General features: G+C 40.3%; 1 protein-coding gene across 1 annotated transcript in view; it reads right to left on the bottom strand.

Moving 5' to 3' along the window:
• Window positions 1-21,015, bottom strand: part of ntrk3a (neurotrophic tyrosine kinase, receptor, type 3a) — a gene marked incomplete at both ends in the record, with an annotated part of 251,997 nt that overhangs the window by 95,387 nt on the left and 135,595 nt on the right. Inside the window, 3 exons of the mRNA XM_080002340.1 lie at window positions 251-306; window positions 4,701-4,884; window positions 7,017-7,129. Coding sequence (XP_079858466.1) covers window positions 251-306; window positions 4,701-4,884; window positions 7,017-7,129 — 353 coding nt within the window. The remainder of the gene's footprint in view (window positions 1-250; window positions 307-4,700; window positions 4,885-7,016; window positions 7,130-21,015) is intronic.

Genomic DNA, 21,015 nt, shown 5'->3' with positions numbered 1-21,015 from the left:
TCGTTAAATAATCCAGATATTTCATTAAAAGACATGCACTACGAGTATGCACACACACACACACAACACACACACACGCACACACACGCCAAATCTCCCAGATTCTCCCTGGCCGATCCAAATTTTCCCCATAGAGTGCAGGTTTCATTCTCGTGACCCCCAAACGCCCACCGTCCAACATCCCCAACCCCCTTGGCCCCACACTCGAGGTTGGCACCTGACACCCTTAAATTTCAATTTCAGCACCTACCCCAAACGTATCCTCTTCAGGTCTGTGAGTCACAGTGATGGTTGGTGTCGGAGTGTCTTAAAAAAAATTGAAATGAGAAATCATTTTGTCGCAAAAAAATCAGTCAGAAAGATACTGGTGCAGAATCAGCATCACAAGATGGTCATGCGAAATGCAAAATCAAAGTCAATCTGGTCATTTGGCTATTAAGTGTTTCATTAAGGAGTGTGTGTGTGTGTGTGTGTGTGTGTGTGTGTGTGTGTGTATGTGTGTATGTGTGTGTGTTTGTGTGTGTGTGTTAGGAATGCAACAGTACTCGGTGTGTTATCAAACTGTTCGGTAGGCCCCACACAGGTGAACCACGGTATTACAATATGACGGTAGAAGTCCAACGGACGCGTTGGCGTGCGTGAGTGGTGAACCGCACGGCATTTCTCTATTTTTGCGCGAGAGGTCTATTGTTCTTCAACCACGTGCAGCTACGCAGCCTTTTTAATAGAAACACAAGATAAAATTACAAAGAACATTTTTTTGTAACGAGTGTAATCAATCAAGGTGTCCAGTTGGAAAATAACCCCCTGGGATCGCCGTGTCCCTTTTTATTATGCACTACTATGGGAGCAGCCCAAAGAAGAAGAAGAAGAAGACTATTCAGACACTAGCTCCCACTTGCACTAGTGTTGGGTCGTTCAAGAACGATCCGAATCTTTTGAATGGCTCTTTTGTAGGATTGAGTCTCGCTGGGTGATGAGCTGTTCTTTTTTCTTGTCAAATTTTACAGATTTATGTTGTTGTTTGTTTAAGTTGCCGTCTCCTGCCACCGGCAAATGTTTCCCCCTCTATGTAAGGGATAGCCTATGTTGAAACGTTTATTAAAATATTATATAAATAAATCAATAAATCCATGAATAAATGAAAAAATAAATAGAAATGGAAATTAATATTTGAATTATCCACTATCCTGGACACCTCCCCTCGAATCAGATGAACAAATGCAAATTATAACACCCAACCAATGAACTTGAACCTCCGTCTCCCTCCTCCCCCCACGGTCATACACACACTAGTGTTACGCTAGTTATTGACTACTGTAAAACATGTTTTACACCTTTTAACTTAAAATTTAATTTATTTATTTTTTCCTAAAATATAATACCGAAACCGCACCGTTGCCATGGACCCAAAACCATGATACATTCCGAACTGTGAGCCCACTCTACCTTTGCATCCCAAGTGTTTGTGTGTACTCAGGGCGGTGTCGCACTAAGGAATTGTATTGGTTGACGCAACAATGAAAAATTAACTACTTGAGAAGATGAAGGATTTGGCCTTTATCTTGTAATGTTTTCTGAAGAGAAACATTACATTCAACATTGACATTGAGAAATTGAGACAAAAATAAAGAATTAAAATAAAATAAACAATGTATGAATTTTCTTGAACTCAACCTTTGTGACTAATGTACACCAGGAAATTTCTCTTTAATGCAACAGAGTCCTCTTCAGTACAGATTCAAGTTTAATTTCCTTCCTTTCCTCTCCTTAATTTTTTCTTTTTTATATGCACCACGATGCATTCCCAAATCTGTCTTAAATTGCCGCTTAAGTGACACAAAAACAAATTGCAAATAATCACTGTGTGGTATGTGAAACACAGGGATGAGCCTCGCACGACACGGATGCTGATATATTCCAACGAGAATAAATACACCTCCAGGACGATTTTAATCAGGTGAGGGGGCGTCGCCCTCTGAACTTCATATAACTGTACATCTGTCTTTGTCAATAAAGTTATGTTTGTGTCATTGCGGGAAGGAGGGTCATTTGTTTTGTAATAGATAAATTAATAGGGGAGATTACAACTAGCATCGAGAACCCTGAAAGAAGACATTTCACATTCCGACAAGATAATATAAATACTTACCATAGTAATCATATATGTCTGGAGAGAGAAAAAGAGAAGGAGAAAGGGAGACAAAAAAACAGACAAAATGAACAGTGTCAGTGTTGCACAGGGCAGATCCAAGGACCTTTAAATGGGAACGCTTGTAAAAAACATAAAAGCTAAAACAACACTTTTTTTCACATGATTATCTCATGAAAGTCGCTTTGGACAAAAGCGTCTGTGAAATGAATACATGTAAAATATAAATGTAAATGATCACCTCCCGTCTATATGTTAAACCTTTATTATTAGCTGTTCTAGCCAAGGGTGAAGTATTTACAGTATTCATATCATAGCAACACATGGCACAGTGTCAAATGTAGACAGTTGGAACATTTGAGACACCCACAACACAGCCTTTCACTCCATATTGGTAATTATAATTGAGGAAAGGGGGGGAGGGGGTCACAAAACACAGATCCCAAAACTACCTTAAGACGATGACTAAGAGGAATTGACTTGTGGTTGTCAATGTGATGATGTGGATAATTTGATCAGTTTCATGGTGATCATATTTCAGTCTTACAGGGTAATATAAAACATTAAATTTCATTGCTTTTTTCTTTTAATAACCCGTGAAAATAATAGAGTTATCAACTATAAAAAAATGGGGCTACAACTACAGATATAGTAGGGCAAAAAAGTATTTAGTCAGCCACCAATTGTGCAAGTTCTCCCACTTAAAAAGATGAGAGAGGCCTGTTATTTTCATCATAGGTATACCTCAACTATGAGAGACAAAATGAGAAAATAAAATCCAGAAAATCACATTGTCTTATTTTTAAAGAATTTATTTGCAAATTATGGTGGAAAATAAGTATTTGGTCAATAACAAAAGTTCATCTCAATACTTTGTTATATACCCTTTGTTTGCAATGACAGAGATCAAACGTTTTCTGTAAGTCTTCACAAGGTTTTCACACACTGTTGCTGGTATTTTTGCCCATTCCTCCATGCAGATCTCCTCTAGAGCAGTGATGTTTTGGGGCTGTCGCTGGGCTACACGGACTTTCAACTCCCTCCATAGATTTTCTATGGGGTTGAGATCAGGAGACTGGCTAGGCCACTCCAGGACCTTGAAATGCTTCTTACGAAGCCACTCCTTCGTTGCCCGGGCGGTGTGTTTGGGATCATTGTCATGCTGAAAGACCCAGCCACGTTTCATCTTCAATGCCCTTGCTGATGGAAGGAGGTTTTCACTCAAAATCTCACCATACATGGCCCCATTCATTCTTTCCTTTACACAGATCAGTCGTCCTGGTCCCTTTGCAGAAAAACAGCCCCAAAGCATGATGTTTCCACCCCCATGCTTCACAGTAGGTATGGTGCTCTTTGGATGCAACTCAGCTTTCTTTCTCCTCCAAACACGACAAGTTGACGTTTTACCAAAAAGTTATATTTTGGTTTCATCTGACCGTATGACATTCTCCCAATCTTCTTCTGGATCATCCAAATGCTCTCCAGCAAACTTCAGACGGGCCTGGACATGTACTGGCTTAAGCAGGGGGACACGTCTGGCACTGCAGGATTGAAGTCCCTGGCGGCGTAGTGTGTTACTGATGGTAGCCTTTGTTACTTTGGTCCCAGCTCTCTGCAGGTCATTCACTAGGTCCCCCCGTGTGGTTCTGGGATGTTTGCTCATCGTTCTTGTGATCATTTTGACCCCACGGGGTGAGATCTTGCGTGGAGCCCCAGATCGAGGGAGATTATCAGTGGTCTTGTATGTCTTCCATTTTCTAATAATTGCTCCCACAGTTGATTTCTTCACAACAAGCTGCTTACCTATTGCAGATTCAGTCTTCCAGCCTGGTGCAGGTCTATTATTTTGTTTCTGGTGTCCTTTGACAGCTCTTTGGTCTTGGCCATAGTGGAGTTTGGAGTGTGACTGTTTGAAGTTGTGGACAGGTGTCTTTTATACTGATAACGAGTTGAAACAGGTGCCATTAATACAGGTAACGAGTGGAGGACAGAGGAGCCTCTTAAAGAAAAAGTTACAGGTCTGTGAAAGCCAGAAATCTTGCTTGTTTGTAGGTGACCAAATACTTATTTTACCGAGGAATTTACCAATTAATTCATTAAAAATCCTACAATGTGACTTCCTGGATTCTCTCCCCCCATTCTGTCTCTCATAGTCGAAGTGAACCTATGATGAAAATTACAGGCCTCTCTCATCTTTTTAAGTGGGAGAACTTGCACAATTGGTGGCTGACTAAATACTTTTTTGCCCCACTGTATAGTGGGATTTGAATCCCCTGCACACTAGATATTTCTCTATCAAGTAATCCCATGCTGGTGTTTTACTTGCACTCAAATGGAGGGTCACGCCAAAACAGGGGCTATGGCTTCCAAAGTGACTTGGGACGTGGGCGCAGACTACACCGACATTTCACCTTGCACCAGCTGTCAAAACCTGTCTCACACATCTCAGGATTTCTTCTCCGCCAGTCGCTTCCCTCTGGAGAAAGCTTTTGCTAAATGGTATTGCTCACAGCACCCTTTCCCGAACCCTGAACTGTCCTGAACCTACCTGTGAACGGTCTGTCCAGGAAGTGGCCGTACACAGTCTTGGTGTCCACTCCAAGGAAGTTGCTGGCCTGCAGGGTGTAGTTCCCGTTGTTGTAATGTGTGGGGTTCTTGAACATGAGGCAGCCCTCCAGGTAGTCCTGGTAGATGTCCATTTCTGTGCGCACAAAATCATTCTGGGGAATCTCCTGTTAGGGGGAGTAACGGCAAGGGTCAGAAAAGTTTGACGCAGCTAAAGTTTTGAGCGAGGTGAAAGTCGGTTGGCATTTTTGCAAGCATGAAGCAACACGCTTTCCCATACAAACCACCTACACATCATCAGCATTTGTTGATGTCTGTAACTGCCTTCCATCCGCCAAATGCAGCACTACCATTTTCTTTGAAAACCGATGTCTTTGAAAGTCGCTTGTTAAATCTGACGTTCAATCTGCTACAGGAGTAACTGTGTTCACTGAACTGAGTTCATATATTTATAATATCTAAACGGCATCGCTTCCTGTGTGGCAGTATTATTTTCTGCCAGTTATAGTCCAGCCTGCACACACTCAGAATTGACTCATATTGGCCCTTTCTCAATCTGTGTTCTTGTCTGTACTTGTGTTCTTGTGGACTTGTGAAACGTCATCAGTCGCAGCCCAAGTACTGTTCCAATTTAAAGTCCGCATCAAGCCACTTGGCGGACTTGCTCCGCCCATTTTATCAAGGATGCATCGGTGGTGACTTGTGTGGACTCGGGACAGCCAAGTATCCCAGAATGCATTTCTCACCATGACCTTCCTGCGTCCTCCCGTTCTCGGGAGTCTGTACTCCAAGTCGAACTTGTCAAGTCTGAACTACCAAGTCTGCAAGTCCGGACTTTGCGTACTTGGTATTGAGAAACGGCAATAGTCTCATAATTACCATTACATATGGACACTTAGGAAAACTTGAACCAATGGAAAAAAATTGTGCGTTGTTGTATTGTATTACATCTTTCTATCGCAAAGCATTAAAAAAAATAAAACAATCAAATCGTATCCTACATTTTCGTCAATACCATTCCCTCCTCAGTTCCCTCTCGAGTAGAGGTCGATTTAGGGTGCAGTCGAGGTTGAATATACAGAGGTAGAGTAGCGGTTGAGCAACAGATGGAAGTAGAGTAGAGGTAGAGCAGAAGTAGAGTAGACACCCCTGTCCCTCACTTCTGGAGGAAGAGAGTAGGGGGAGGTAGAATAGAGGTAGAGTAGAGGAATAGGTGGCATAGAGAACAGAGCAATAGATGAGGGAGAGGAGACATCCTTGTCCATTCTATTCTGGAAAAGAGGAGGGGAGGTAGACTAGGGAGAGTAGAGGAACCTTCCTCTATGCTACTCTACCTCCTCTTGTCCATCTCTTCTGGGGAAAGGTAGAGGGAGGTAAAATAAAAATAGAGTGGAGGATGAGCAGGTGGATGTATAGTAGAGGTGGAATAGAAAAGGGGTAGAGCAGAGGGAGGTAGAGTAAAGGTATAGTAGAGTTAAGGTGGAATAGAGGGAAGCGGAGTAGACACCGATGCCCCTCTCTTCTGGAGGAACAACAGATACCACTTCCTTTTGGAGCAAATTCCCAGGACAGGGGTTTGATGACGAACATGTGATCATATCAACCTTATTATATTGTCAAAATGTTGACAAACATTTTTGACACTTATCTCGTGACTTCATTGGGCAACGCCGATAATAATATTTAACGCAATTTAAAGTTATCTTGTTACCAAGTACCAAGTAGAGTTTTGAGTAAGTTATTGATGCATCCACTATGTTGTTTGAGCAAAAACACAATCTGACAATGTCACGTTGTGTCAGCGTCAGGTTAAAGGATCCAAACTTTTGTTTACAAGTGTGATTACATTCGCAAAGCATGAAACTCACTACCCAATAACAATATCTTCACTGGTGCATACTTAGTTGCCATAAAAAAGTTCACATATTGAATTTATTATAATAACCTAGTGCATTATTTTTTGTGCAAAGGAATAAGAGAACGACAGCAGCTTGTTTTTGGTGGGAAAATTGCATTGAATACATTTTGATGAAGATTATTTTGTATTTCTATATGTTTTAACTTGATGCACTGCTTCATGAACAGAAAAATCTTCCTCTCGGGTCAAATTTGTCTAAATTCAAAAATTGCAATGAATCGTGATTAATCGCACCAATATCATGTGATTAACTGTGATTAATTAGTTCAATCATTTTACAGCACTAATGTAAACATAATGCATTTCTGAATGAGCTACAATTGGAGATAATGAGCAGCTTCATTGAATTTTGCAGTTTTCATTCAGACTGAGCAGGCCCACCTTGTCTTTGTGGAACCACCGGAGGGTTGGGTGGGGGGAGCCCCGCACGGTGAACATGATGCAGGTGTCATGGCGGCGGTCTGGCTCTTTCAGGACCCTGATGAAGGGAGGAACTGGAGACAGTGAGACAAAAACAAAGGCGGGAAGGTGGGGAAAGATGAAGAGGGTTTGTGAGAAAAAAAATAACATGCCAAAGTCAAAGAGAATTTGTCTGGGAACAGTATAAATGTATATTCATTCATGTTTCGGCATGCACAGCCTCTCAAACTATTTGTATAAATGAGGTTTCACTGTATTTTGACCTAAACCCTGTTAAAAAGTTTTGTCCTGAAACAACAAGGAGAGCAGAAATATTTACAGTACAGTGGTTCAGGAAATTTTCTCAACCCATTCACATACTTTCATACACCCATTCACATACATAGTATGTCTAACATAGTCATATATCCTTGGATAATTATGCTCAATAAATTAGTAAAAACTTGTTTTTTTTCTTAATTGTATTCTCTTCATCTAGTCTCAGGACTTAAAAATCTGATGACATTATAGGTCAAATCTCTGTAGAAATTCAGAAGGACTGCAGAAAAGCGCCTCCCGGAACTGTCTGCCAGGTATTTAAACTCCTAACAGTAGATATAAACAAACCGTAAATCTAGAGCGTAATATAAAACTTTTACTGTCGACAGACTTGCGGTTTGTCCACGGTGCTTCTCCTCTACAGCGGTTGTCAACCCAATGTGCTGTTCTCATCAAATTCTCTATTGATCCAGTTTGTGTGTGTGTGTGTGTGTCTGTGTGTGTGTGTGTGTGTGTGTGTGTGTGTGTGTGTGTGTGTGTGTGTGTGTGTGTGTGTGTGTGTGTGGGACTTCTTGCATTTCTGTTTGTTGGCCGACAAAACCCTCACCGATGGTAAACAGCCACAGCCACCATACAACAACAAGCGCTCGTCGTATTACCGTGCGTGACATTCTGATCTCGGATTCCATGTTGTTCCATTTTGAGTTGTAGTTGGAGAAGTTGGTGCTCTGAAGTTGCAGTACGTGCAGCTACAGTGCTTTTTGTTATTTTCTTTTTTGAGATGAATCGACTGGTAAAGAATTGCATGCCTAAAAATGTTCGGCTATCTTGGAGGAAAATACGTCTTCAACAAGCTTATTCTGGGCACTTCTTTAATTGAAATGAGTAACATTTTAAAGAGAACGGGGGACTTTTTATTCTCTCCACTTTGAAGAGTAGAACATTTCAAGACATTCTTCTCTTTTTTAAATAAACGTTTTGACCACACCAGATATTTACTAATGTTTTAGAAAATCGAAAGTGAAATTTTCCTCACCCCATTGGCAGGTAACTACTTTTTTTCCTAGATATATTTTCTTTTTGGCATTGATTCTTCATTATGCAGATGAAATTGACAAATCCATACAGGTCCAACAGGAAACCTTTTTCAAGATGAACATTGAGGTCTTGTCTAAGTATAGTAATACTTTGAAAATAGTGTGACCAGGTTAGTTTGTATAAGTTCGTACATTAGTCAAAATTATGCACAGTACACAGTGCACAGTATCAGTCTATATGAATACTATGATACAAACTATAGTATGCTCATGTATAATCATAGTATTAATTGATTACTATTATATTGACTCATTATATTGATTACAACAGTATATACTATACTATATTACTCAGGTTGAGAAATGCATTACCTTTTGAGTTTAATAGGAATTATGGAACAGTTTTTGTCAATGTTTGTAATGCCTTTTTGGTACAAAAAAGTAATCAAAGTTTCAAACAACTTTTGGAGAACGCTTTGAAAACCACGGACTGCTACCCTCTTCCTCTATCTAGAGATGCTGTGACAGTAATAATAATTATTATAGTAATGTAAAAATGTGATTTACAGTTCACTGGAAAGTCTGGACCTGACACCCCTTATAAATGCACTTCAGTTGCAACAACTCTCTGAAGACCATTGTGCGTTTTTAATTTTAATTTTATTTTTGCTTGAGATTGGTTTGGTCGGTTTTTGGCATTTACCACCAGCTCCCAGCAGACGGTAATAGTGTTACTCTAAAGCTACATTCATACTTCAGGCCAAGGTGACCAAAATCCGATTTATTTGCTCATATGTGAGTCAGATCTGCTTTTTCATGATCAATTCATTTTTACAATCTGATCTTTTCAATTCAGATATGGGCGATATGGGCCACGTCCATATGTGGTCCTACATCTGATACAGGTCAGATTTTTTGCAATGTGACCCCAGTCTGAACAGTCAAATCGGAATTCATGCAACTTTTATGTCACTCTAGAGCAGGGGTTCCCGACCTTTTTATTATGACGGACTGGACCGCAGCGCACAAAATGTTCACGGACCCGGGACTCAAAATAAAAAATAAAAATTCAAACGATCGGTTCAGCTCCCGACTTCGGCACCAGAGAGAAGGGCCAGGTGCAGCGGCCGCTCACACCACTTGCCACCGCATACAGTGCATATACAGCACGGGAAGGGAAAATAAATAGACCGACCCGGATAGCGTGTGTGTGTGCGTGTCGTCTAAGGGAGTGATCGGAGTGCAATTTGCGCACATTGTGTTTTTATTTTATTTGACTAAATTTCCTTATTGACCAAAACATAAAAAGCATCGTACCCCCGTCTTGATTTAAAGATTTCATCCGCGAGTTTGAGTCAAGCCAAGCTGCCTGACAGCCACCGTGTCGCGGACCGTGCAGGGTTGCAATGCATTTGCCTGCCTTTATCAACATGCTGTGTGATATTGGCCACATTTAAAAAAGAATATGAAGAGCCAAACAAAAAAATGGGATCCGAGCTATTTGCAACAAGGCTCATTTGCTTAGAAAGGGGCGAATTTTGCACCAAATGCATGACTAATACATCATTTAAATACGCGCAAATAGCACCGGCACACTGAGACACTATCTGCATGGTAACGCAGTTAGCGGTGCATTTAAGCGTTTGCGGGTGCTTTGTGAATTAGACGCTAACTTTGTCTGTTATTTGCACCGCAAAAGCCGCGCAATCCTTTTGTGAATTTGCCCCTCAATGATTTTCTCTGTAGCGCATAAGAGCAACCTAACACCACCATCCGTAACTCAAAAGTACTACAATAGCTCTTTTCAATGGCATTTTAAAACGTTTTTCGTCAACCCTCCCCCATATCATGGGACGAACTACTCTCTGTATAGTCTTGTGTCCCAATGTTATTTCATCAGTTCGAGGGGCACCAATAACATGGGTAATTTGTAATAATTTGTTTTGGGCAGAGGAGAAGCCTTTTTTTGGCAAGTGAAAGCATAATTACTTGCCTTTGGAAAGCACCGGCAAGTATGCATTATTTTCCTTCAATACTTTCCTCTGTTGGACATCAACATCCGATAACTATATATATATATATATATATATATATATATTTTTTTTTTTTTTTTTTTTTTAACATATATATATATATTTACATATAAATATATATATATATAAATATATATATATATATATATATATATATATATATATATATATATATATATATATATATATATATATATATATATATATATATATATAACAATGGCGGCCATTACCCTTGTGAATTGATAAGCGGAGCTGGCTGGCAGCCCAGAAATGGGAGTATGTGATGTAAATGCAGCACTTGGACGGTGAATATTTCAAACCAGGGCTGATAAAAATTCCTCTTGGGCAGGACTCCAGAGGACGATAGGTTGCTGTGATTGTTACGGCCATACACTCGATACCAGCTTGTGCAGTATATTTGGGAAAAATCATTGGTTCGGTGTGTTAATGTTTATGTATAATATATATATATATATATATATATATATATATATATATATATATATATATATATATATATATACATATATAAACAGTATATATATTTAACCTTTTTTTTCTGGTGCTGAACTGCATCCATTTCCATTTTAGAGAATCCATCCACTTTGCAGAGAATAGAACCTTGTTTGTCCTAAACTCACTGGTCAACAGAACCATATTTTTTTCTTCCCTTTATGTTTATTATGTATTATCAAATTCATATTCAAAACGTTATGGCTCCCACTTCATTAATTACAGTTAACGGTGAAGTTACAGATCCAAAATAGTATTGGATGTTTAAATGTATACTGTGTATATATAAGTCTCTTTTTTCAAGAACTTTATTACAGTACACTGTATTATATACTGCAATATGTCTATTGGACATACATCATATGCCTTTATTTCTGGAGGGGTTTAAATAAAACAAATTCAAAATATAATAAAGTAGGAGTGGATTCAAGTAGGATGAAACAGAGAAATCAGTATTTTCTAAAAATGTACTACAATTCTTTTTACCAAAAAGTTTTGAAATTTAGAAAATATCTGTACACTTTGTAAATAAAAAGGACAACTTTGCTCTATTTATATATTTTACTCTTTCATCCCAAAAATCACCAGATGTTTGTGTAAAATATTACTGATTTGTAGATATATTTAGTTTTTTTTCTCAGTTAAATATTAAGTAAACCCAACACTGATACGCACCGCACCAAACAAAGAAGGAGAACCATGAATGTGCTTGTTAATTACGTTAATGCCGTAAATCTGCCTTACTGGTTTCTCAAAGATGGTAGTATGTGTCAGAACAGAATCAGGAATACAATCAAGCCGGTTAGCAAACAGGACACAAAGAGATGGGATTCAATGAAATTGAAATGATTTGATCGCTGCAGGGAAATGACGTTGCCGCCGCAGCATATGTAATGTAGGATATAAATCTGTAATTACCAAACCGAGTGTACAGCATAGGTTGTCAATCTGTGCCACTGTGAAGATGAAAGAGAATTGGGTCTCCCATTCACGGTTGACCCTGCGAGCAATTATGGGCGCGATCAAACTGAGAAGGCTGCTTTTAACTTCATCTCATTTTTTGTCTCAGGTTCATGTTTAACGATAATCTGTTACATAAAGTTGGCAGTACACCTTGTAGATCATGGCGAACTCACAATAAACCTCACAACATAGGTACACAGTAATTCAAACCAATTTTAACAGACAACATCTCACTTTGCTCCTACGCTGTCCAATGGGGCATGCTGTTAAATCGCAAGCGTCAGAAAGTCTTGATATGTTATAACAGGGGAAATAGGTTGCAAATCGTGCATTACATCAGGTCTTCCAAGGGTTTATTGACTTGTTTGTACTTCTACAAATAAGGTCTTTTGGCATTCTCCACAGTAGGGAAGAGAGTAGAAACAGGGGGTTTTGCTGCTTCATACTGGAGCTATAGAGAGCCACACCGTCAGCGTCACCTCAGCGATGCGAAAAGCGTTGCGTCGCTTGACGATCCGTCAACCTCATCTGGGTCCGTCTTCACTCTGTCGCGTAAACAGCATTCTCGAGACTTCAAACTTCAAATTGTGAAATTTCTCAACTTTCAACACGCAGGTGAATTATATGAATCTTTGCCTTACTTTTGAACCATTTACTTTTCAGTTTATTCACATTTGGAGTCTGTTTATGAACGCAGTTGGATTAGTTCGTGAGTTTAGCGTTTATTGTTAATATTTCATATATCCACTTCTGGCTTAAATACAACACATTTTATTGATGGAATAAATTAATACAAGGTGTTTTATCGCTGAAATGAGTTATCATCTTTAAATCCATCGCGCCTATTAACAGGAGGAAGGCGGTGCCGGTTCTTCTCCGTGGGTCCCAGGGAGAAGCCGGGGACGGCAGCAGTGGGTTCGTCCCATTAACCAGAGGAGGATGCAAGAGATTTCCACATTCTATATATGTGTATTTATTGAGCGGTTTCTGTTATAAAGTGTTTTCTGATTATTTTTGTTATAAGTTAGTTTGTTGTTATATGAAGAAAATCATGCAATGGATATATTGTTGTACGTTCGATAAAACATTAATAACTTAATAATAGCCTATAAATAAATTGACATTTCTCTACTACAAAAATCTATTGTTTGACGAATCAGTTCGACTGGAGCAAGCACATAGTGACTCAAAGCAGCAAGGAGGCCGTCCCGCATCCACTGGCACGGTATGAAGTATAATCTTAAGTTTAATTTGTTGTGGGGGAAAATGTATGGACAATATATAATATCAGCAATATAAATATATATATATATATATATAGTAAAAACAAAATAAAATAAAATAAAATAATAATAATAATAATAATATATATATATATATGTGTGTGTGTGTGTGCGTGCGTGCGTGTGTGTGTGGTTGATGCATACCAGGCTTGGAAATTTAATATTTTCACCAAATACATCTTTTGAATGGACTGCTATTGGAATCTCCACTCCAGTTTACGCTTTGCGCTCGGAAAAATAGAGGTGAGTCCTTAAAAAAACGTGAGGGGTTTAAGAGCATCGCGTCATGCCGCTTTCACGACGCGTTCACGACGCTTCTGCTCGGTGTGATCTTCCACATTGCTTAACACGGCAGCATTTCTGAAGTGTTGCCGTGCAGCTTTCATGACATGTTGTTAATGTTAATCAGTGTGGAAGGTCACACTGAGCAGAAGCGTCAGCTTCGCGAAAGTATTGAGAAAGTGGCATGACGCGAGGCTCCTATACCCCTCACGTTTGTTTAGGAAGCTCAGGAACACACTTTATATTTGACTTTATACTTGTGTAGTAGTTTAATAAACTGTAATCGTCTGGTATACCGTACCTGTCGCCAACACAGAAGCGGGACAGTCTCCTTGCTGCTTGGAGTCACTACGTGTGGGCTCTCGTCAAACTGACTTGTCAAGCAATAGATTTTTGTAGTGGAGAAATCTGTCAATTTATTAAGCTATTAAGATCTTAATATGTTTTATCAAATGTACAAGAATATATCCAGTGCACGTTTTTCTTCATTTAACAACAAATAACTGACAACAAAAAATAATCAGAAAACACTTTATGACAGAAACTCAGCTCAATAAATACACATATATAGAATGTGGAAATCTCCTTCATCCTCCTCTGTTTAATACACCGCTGCCATTCCCGGTTTCTCCCTCAGACCCACGGAGAAAAACCGGCACCGCATTCCTCCTGTTAATAGGCGCGATGTATTTAAAGATTATTACTCATTTCAGCAATAAAACACGTATTCACGCCAGAAGCTGATGAGTTTGTTCGTTCGTTCGTTTGTGTAGGGCTACACAGGCAATTGGAACATTAGCCAAGAAGTGGTATCATCATCCAGTTCAATGAGGCCACTGACTCCATGTGGTGATTTGAAGATTGGGCATTCATCAAGGATGTGTTCAACAGTCTGTGGTTTTCCGCATTCACAGAGATTTGTGGCAGACACTCCAATCATATGCAAATAGGTTTGGGTCTTTGCTACTCCAGAGCTAAGTCTGTTGAGGTTGACCCAGGCATTCCGTGGTAGGTCACACCCAGGTGGATTGGTTGAAGGGGAGTTGATGAACTTCCTCAACGTGGAGGTTGACTCGGACCATTGCTTGTTCCAGCAGTCAAGGATCCATCCAGGGTGTGGAGGGCTTGTGGTAAGGAGTCTCCTAGCTTCGGTAGAGAAGTGTCTGCGTTTGAGTCTCTGGTGGCCATATTCAGCAGGCGGGGGGATCAGGCTTGTTGGCTCATCTGCACTCCTTCAGGCCAGCTTCAAGGTCAGGAAGTTACGACGGAGCTCTGGAGGAGGAATGCCAGACAGTATGGGGAGAAACTCGACAGGGGTTGATGGCAGGGCACCACTAATTAGCCTCATGGCGGTGTTAAGCACAGCATCAACACAGGCTGTATGGCTGCTGTGACTCCATGCAGGGGGGGCATACTCAGCCGTGGAGTATGCGAGGGCAAGGGTAGAGGTGCGCAGGGTGGTGAAGTTTGCACCTCATCCAGTGCCAGCCAGTCTCTTCAGGAGGTTTACACGGGCAGCGGTCTTGGCAGCAACTTGTTGGATGTGTGGCTTGAAGGTGAGGCTACGGTCAAGTGTGACACCGAGATATTTAGGGTTGGGGTCATGCCTGACGATGGTGCCGTCGAGTGTGATGTTCAGCATGGGATTCGCACATCGATTGGCAAGATGGAACACTGAGCAAACTGTCTTGGGCAGGCTTAGCTTGAGATGCCATTTGTGGAAGTACCTGCTCAGTAGCGAGAGATCTTTTTCAAGGGCATTCTCAATCACACTAAAGGCTTTGTCACCAAATCCAATGGTTGAGTCGTCGGCGTAGGTGTATAGCGAGCACTCTCCGACTCTCTTCAATGATGTTGTTTATTCTTGATAGAATGACCCTCTCAAGTAGTTTGTAAATATGTGACAGGAGGGGTACGGCGGTAGTTCTTTGGTTCATCTGGTGTTTTAGTTGGCTTGAGTATGGCCAGCACCTTAGCCTGTTTCCATTTGGATGGTATGGTCAGGTTTTCTAGGCAGTTGGAGAGGAAAAGCTGGACCCAGGTCAGTGACTCATGTTTCATGTTCTTCAGGAACTCAGTATGGATGTTATCGTTTCCAGGAGCCTTATTTACCTTGAGGGATTTCAGCGCTGCAACGATTTATTCTGACAAAATCGGCTGGGAAAGGGGGCTGGATTGAGGAACTGTCCTGGTGAGTTTCCTGATGTCTGCGACTACTTCTCTGGTGAAGGCTTTTGCCTCAGATGAGCGGTCTTTCCATCTGCCGATATCAGCAAGTACAGAGGCTATCGCATTCGCTGCTACGGGGCATGGTCTAGCTGGGCAACTTCGCCCAGTTTGCCGGTTGATCGTATTCCAGGCCCTACGACTAGAATGTGTGAAGTTGATGTTGTTTACTTCCTCCACCCATCTAACCTTTCTCTTCTGCCCGAGAAGGTCCAGCAGTTGGTCACCACGGAGAGAGCGTTGGTCAGTGTCGGTGGCATTCAGGTTCTCCTTGTACAGTTTCTCACAGTCTTTATCCCAGCAAGGTACATGTGGGTCCCTGCGGCCTCTTGGGATGGAGAGCTTGGCAGCCTTGTTGAGCAGGATGCAGAAGGCGTTATAAGCTCCATTCACATTGGATGATGGGTGAAGCTGATGAGTGAAATATAAACAATAAACGCTGAACTCACGAACCAACCCAACTGCATTAATATATAGACTCCAAATGCGAATACAATTAAAAGTCAATGTTGGAAAATGAGAGCAAAGTAATTCACTTTCCCGTTGAAAGTTGAGAAATTTCACAATTTGAAGTTTAAAGTCTTGATAATGCTTTTTACGCGACAGAGTGAAGACGGACACAGATGAAGTTGACGGATCGTCAAGTGACGCGACGCATACGTGTTTTTTCATTTGTTCTGTGTTCCCTTACTAGTGTAGGCATAATGTGTGTAGAACTGCACCGCATTGAGTCAGGTTACATTGTTTCAGTTAGGCTAAGTTAACTGTTCGATGTAACAAATGCCAGCACCCTGGTTAAGGTCTTTGAAAGTATGGCTGTTGGTGTTGATAGTTGCTTTTGTTTAGAAATGTCATAATGTAATTTCATTGTTCATTGTTAGTTGGGGGAACAAAAGCAGGATGCAGGATTTTATACCCTGTATGATTAAGATACACTGTAAATAGATCAGAATTCATAGCCATCCAACCCGTAAAGAGATAACTTGAGTAATTTGTTTTACTTAGCAATGTGTTTATTGTAATCATTCAGTTCATGTGTTTCAGCATTGGTACATTTCTACATGTATAATCATTTGGCAGTTATCTTTATTCCTGTACAGCCACTAAGAGCCAGCCAACTTTTATTTTGCATTGATTATTTTCAGAATAAACTTATTTTCTAAAATATGACACTGAGTCTAAAGTCTCCATCCATAAGTGTAACAATGTTTTGAGCTATGTTTTTGACTGGATATTTATAATAAAAGTTGTATGGATGGAAAAGTGTTTTCAGATTACTCAGTTGTATGTTGCCTTCAATTGGCTGTTACCATTACACATTAACAGCCAAAACAATTCTCAATGGCAGCTATGTTAAGGTATCATAGCAAGCTAGGGCTTCTTCTAGCAAGCAGAAGATTTGATTTCACAACAAAGCGCAATTTTTATTCATCAGAGTGCTCAACCATTTGTACCACTGCACGGTTATCGCGGCAGGCAGGTCACTAACGACACACACCCTCACTCCTGGTGCAACAATCATAACATAATCACAACACATAAAAGTATTAACAATCTGGCTAACTAACACTAACAACAGCATAACAATTAACATTACTGTAACTAAGAACACATAAAACAATCCCTTTCGCCGACAACCCCAAAACACACAATAACTAGGCATGCTGGGAAATCTCCGCCCTACCTCTATTCCCCAACACGCTACAGTATCATGTGTAGGAGTCTTGCGGGTGGCAATAGTAAATCGTTTTTGGTAATATTAAATAATAAATGTTAGGAACATTATATTCTTGGGATAAAATGAAATTTAAAAGAAAACTTTGATTATCACATTTTATTTAGTAGGATGAGGATCCAAAAATTTAGAGGATCCATTCGCCTCAGTTCCCCATGGTGACGTGCATCAACTGTAAGGTGTTCAGGTAAATGCCTTTGCCAAATGAACCTGACAGTAACATTGGGTCAATGGTCGCCTTTAAGTGTTCCATCTGATATTCGTTTAGAAGACTGTGGATAACAGGAACAACTACCCTTGACTGTCCCTGGGCCAGATGACCACTGGCCTCCCAGTAAAAGTAAGTAATCTGTAATCCCTGTGTAACAAAAAACAAAAAACCCTCTTGATTTTTTAATTCTGAAACTATTCTTCTGCTGTAATATAGTCTAATATAATGTACTACATAGATGTATCTCTAAATACCTATTGTACATATTACATATTCCTATTTCCACATACCTACATATATCCTGCTAGGACTGCGTGGTCTTACTTTGAACTGCAGAAAGATCACATGCTATCAAAAAATAGTCGAGTGATACATGTGGATTTTCGTTCGGAATGGGGGAAGATCTGTCTGAAAGCTCTGTGTGTGTAAAATGGAAGTCAATGTGTGTAAAAACAAATCCAAATTTGCAAAATGTTTTTGTGAGACCAATCTATCTCCATATGTAGCCAACATTATGCGCTGCAGCAATTGCAAAAAGTTAGTAAAATGTGATGTAACTGTAACTTAAAACATGATCATAAAATTAAAACATGTGGCACACATTGGACTGCATAAAAGCTGTGAGAGAAGAGTGAGCAGTGTGAGAAGCTGCAGCACAGAGTTACATTTCTCAATAGAAAACCTCTCAGCAAGGTTGGGCTATAAACTGTTATAAATGATGGGAACCAACATTTTAATAAAGCACTGCGCAGGAAAAAAAAAAAAGAGAATCCATCCTTTAATCTGAATCACAGTTGACATGACTCACATGGGTATCCTGAAATTATGATCTGCATCCCATGACTCACTTTGTGCATATTGTGAGCCCACCACAGCTTTCAGGGATCAAAAAACAGAAGAAATGTGCGGTTGCAACCACAGCGGGACACGCTAATACAGTGGCTTCCGACTACGCACAGGCCATCATAATGTGTCCTGTAGGTGGAGCTGGCTCTTAAATGTGCCAAGTGGAAACAGTGCAAAATAACCCTGCATTAACAAATGTTTTTTAATGTAAAATATCATGAGTACGGGCTGCGCTGTGTGGAATTTGCATGAGAACATGCTGTGCTATGCAAATGAGGGACTATCTTCACACCAAAATCAACCACCTACGATATAGGAGCTAATATTGTCTCTTTCCTCAACCTACTTGACAAACCCTCCTCTCTCTGTGATTGCATTTATGCACACTTTGGGTATGCAAATGCCTAAATTTGGAGACCACCAGGGTAAGCCTCTACCCAAACCTCTTTAAAATTATTGGGCATGGTGTCTCTGCCATGAAGCACAATTGTAGTCAAGGAGTGGGAGAAGAGATTTAGATGCATAGTTCTTAATGGGATCTTGGTAATAATGTTGTTTTTGCCTTTGTCATTTAGGAAATATTCTATGTGAGGATAAAAATATGAATCCTTGCTATGTTCCATCTCCAGTTACTGAAATATGTGGAATGTGTGTACTTGCAATGGATCCATAGTTTCTAACTCATCCGGTATCAAAAGAGCCAAAATAATCCATTTAGTTGGAGAGGTATTACTGAATCAATTTGGGTAGTGTCGTTTCAGGCGGAGGGTACAAATTAACATCCTACAGTAATAGGGAATAATTTGTGACCTATGAAAACTGTTTCAATCAAACAGTAAACCAGTTTGTACAGCTTTGTTTTATATGATGTTCCTGCTAAAAAAAAAGGTTAAGATTGGATATGACTGATTTACACCAACTTTAGACGTCACTTTAGACAGTTATTTTCGGCTGTTAGGCGGGGTTGTGAGTAACTTTCCAGCCCTAAGACTAAGACTCCAAAGCCTACCCAGAGTCCTCTTTATTAATTGTTTGATGTGGCTCTCTCACTTTTTAAATTACTTTTAATTCATGTTTGCTCCACATGTGTTCACTGTGTATTGTTCTTTTATCTGTATGGTAAAAACAGGTGAAATTATTTTATTAATTTTATTGAAAAAAAGTGAAATTAATATGTGGTATGGAGATGGGATGAGCAGCCACACCTGACCTGGATCTAGGTGATTGGGTCAGGGTGGCTGCATACCTGTTGTTCATTGGTTGGGCTAACGAGCAACAGGATAAAACCCCCATCTTCACACTCACTCAGGATAGGAGCCCTGTCATGACATGTTCCATCTGTTCCTGGCTAATTCCACCTAGCCTCCTCGCTACAATAAAGTGGTGTTTACAACCCAATGTCGTCTAAATGTCTCTGTGCCGGAGGGCCCTGAAAACGCCACTTGGGTGGCGTGTTGCAGGCGGAACTGCTACATATTCGTTTAACTATCAGCAATTTTAACTATTAGTTTTTCTTAACTGTTCACTTATCCAAACATACTGTTCTAGGGTTAAATGGATTTTGGAAGCTTTATGACTTCCTGTAAATGCACATGTGAGTTACAGTTACAGATATTATCAGATTCAGATGTTTCTGACAAAGTGTGCTGCACTGTATTGATTTCACATGTATTGATCACACTGTGAGTAAATACATGATGATATTCATACAGCTGTTTGTGCTTGGACTGATTCCAGAACAGTTTTCATGGTGAATTTGTTCATGTTTCAGTCAACCAACAGAAATAAATGTAATACAGACAGTATAAAGGTGGTACTTGCTGTTCTTTTGAATTGTTTGAAACCCACCACGCTGAAAGCTGGCACAAGAAAAAAATGATCACCCAGGTTGATTATTAATAAAGCAAAACCTTATGTCACTTTTATCTCATCTCAGCTGAGTCGCTGCTTTCATTTTTTTCTGTCCTCCTGTTGCGCCGACGAACCCCTGTCTTCTTGTTTGGCAGAGTTTTGAGAAATAGAAACGTGATGTAGCTCACATCCCGCCTCGCCAAATTTGTGTCGCGTTTAAATTACGTTCGGCGCGTACGTTGAGCAGATAAAGTTGCCCAGACTTGACAGGCGACGCGCGGCCCATTATTAGGGCTTTAATAACCACCGTTTGGCAGCGATGTTTATGACCCATTTGTTTATTAAAAAACGTGACGCACAGACAGTCCTTTTCCTAGGTCGCGTGGAAGTGTGCGTGCACACACACACACACACACACACATACATACATATACACATCTACGGACACAGAACCCAGGCACAAATACAGGCACGTACCAGTTTGTACACACACGCACACTCCCACTGAGCTGTGTAGGTCGTATGCCTATGAGACATAATGATTATGGATGGGCCTGTTTATTATTATGAAAACAGCGATAAGGACTTTTTGAGACCGGCCATCAGAGAGGAGTGTGTAATGGCCAGGAAGTAGAAGAGCCTTTTCATAAAAGGTAAAACTCTGTGAAGGATTCCCTGAAAGAGCCTCCGATATCGGGGCAGGAAAACTTCTCTATTCC

Source organism: Zeus faber, assembly GCF_960531495.2.
Source record: "Zeus faber genome assembly, chromosome: 6".
Classification (NCBI taxonomy): domain Eukaryota; kingdom Metazoa; phylum Chordata; class Actinopteri; order Zeiformes; family Zeidae; genus Zeus; species Zeus faber.
Note: the sequence above shows the minus strand (reverse complement) of the source record. Positions and strands in the feature narration are given on the sequence as shown.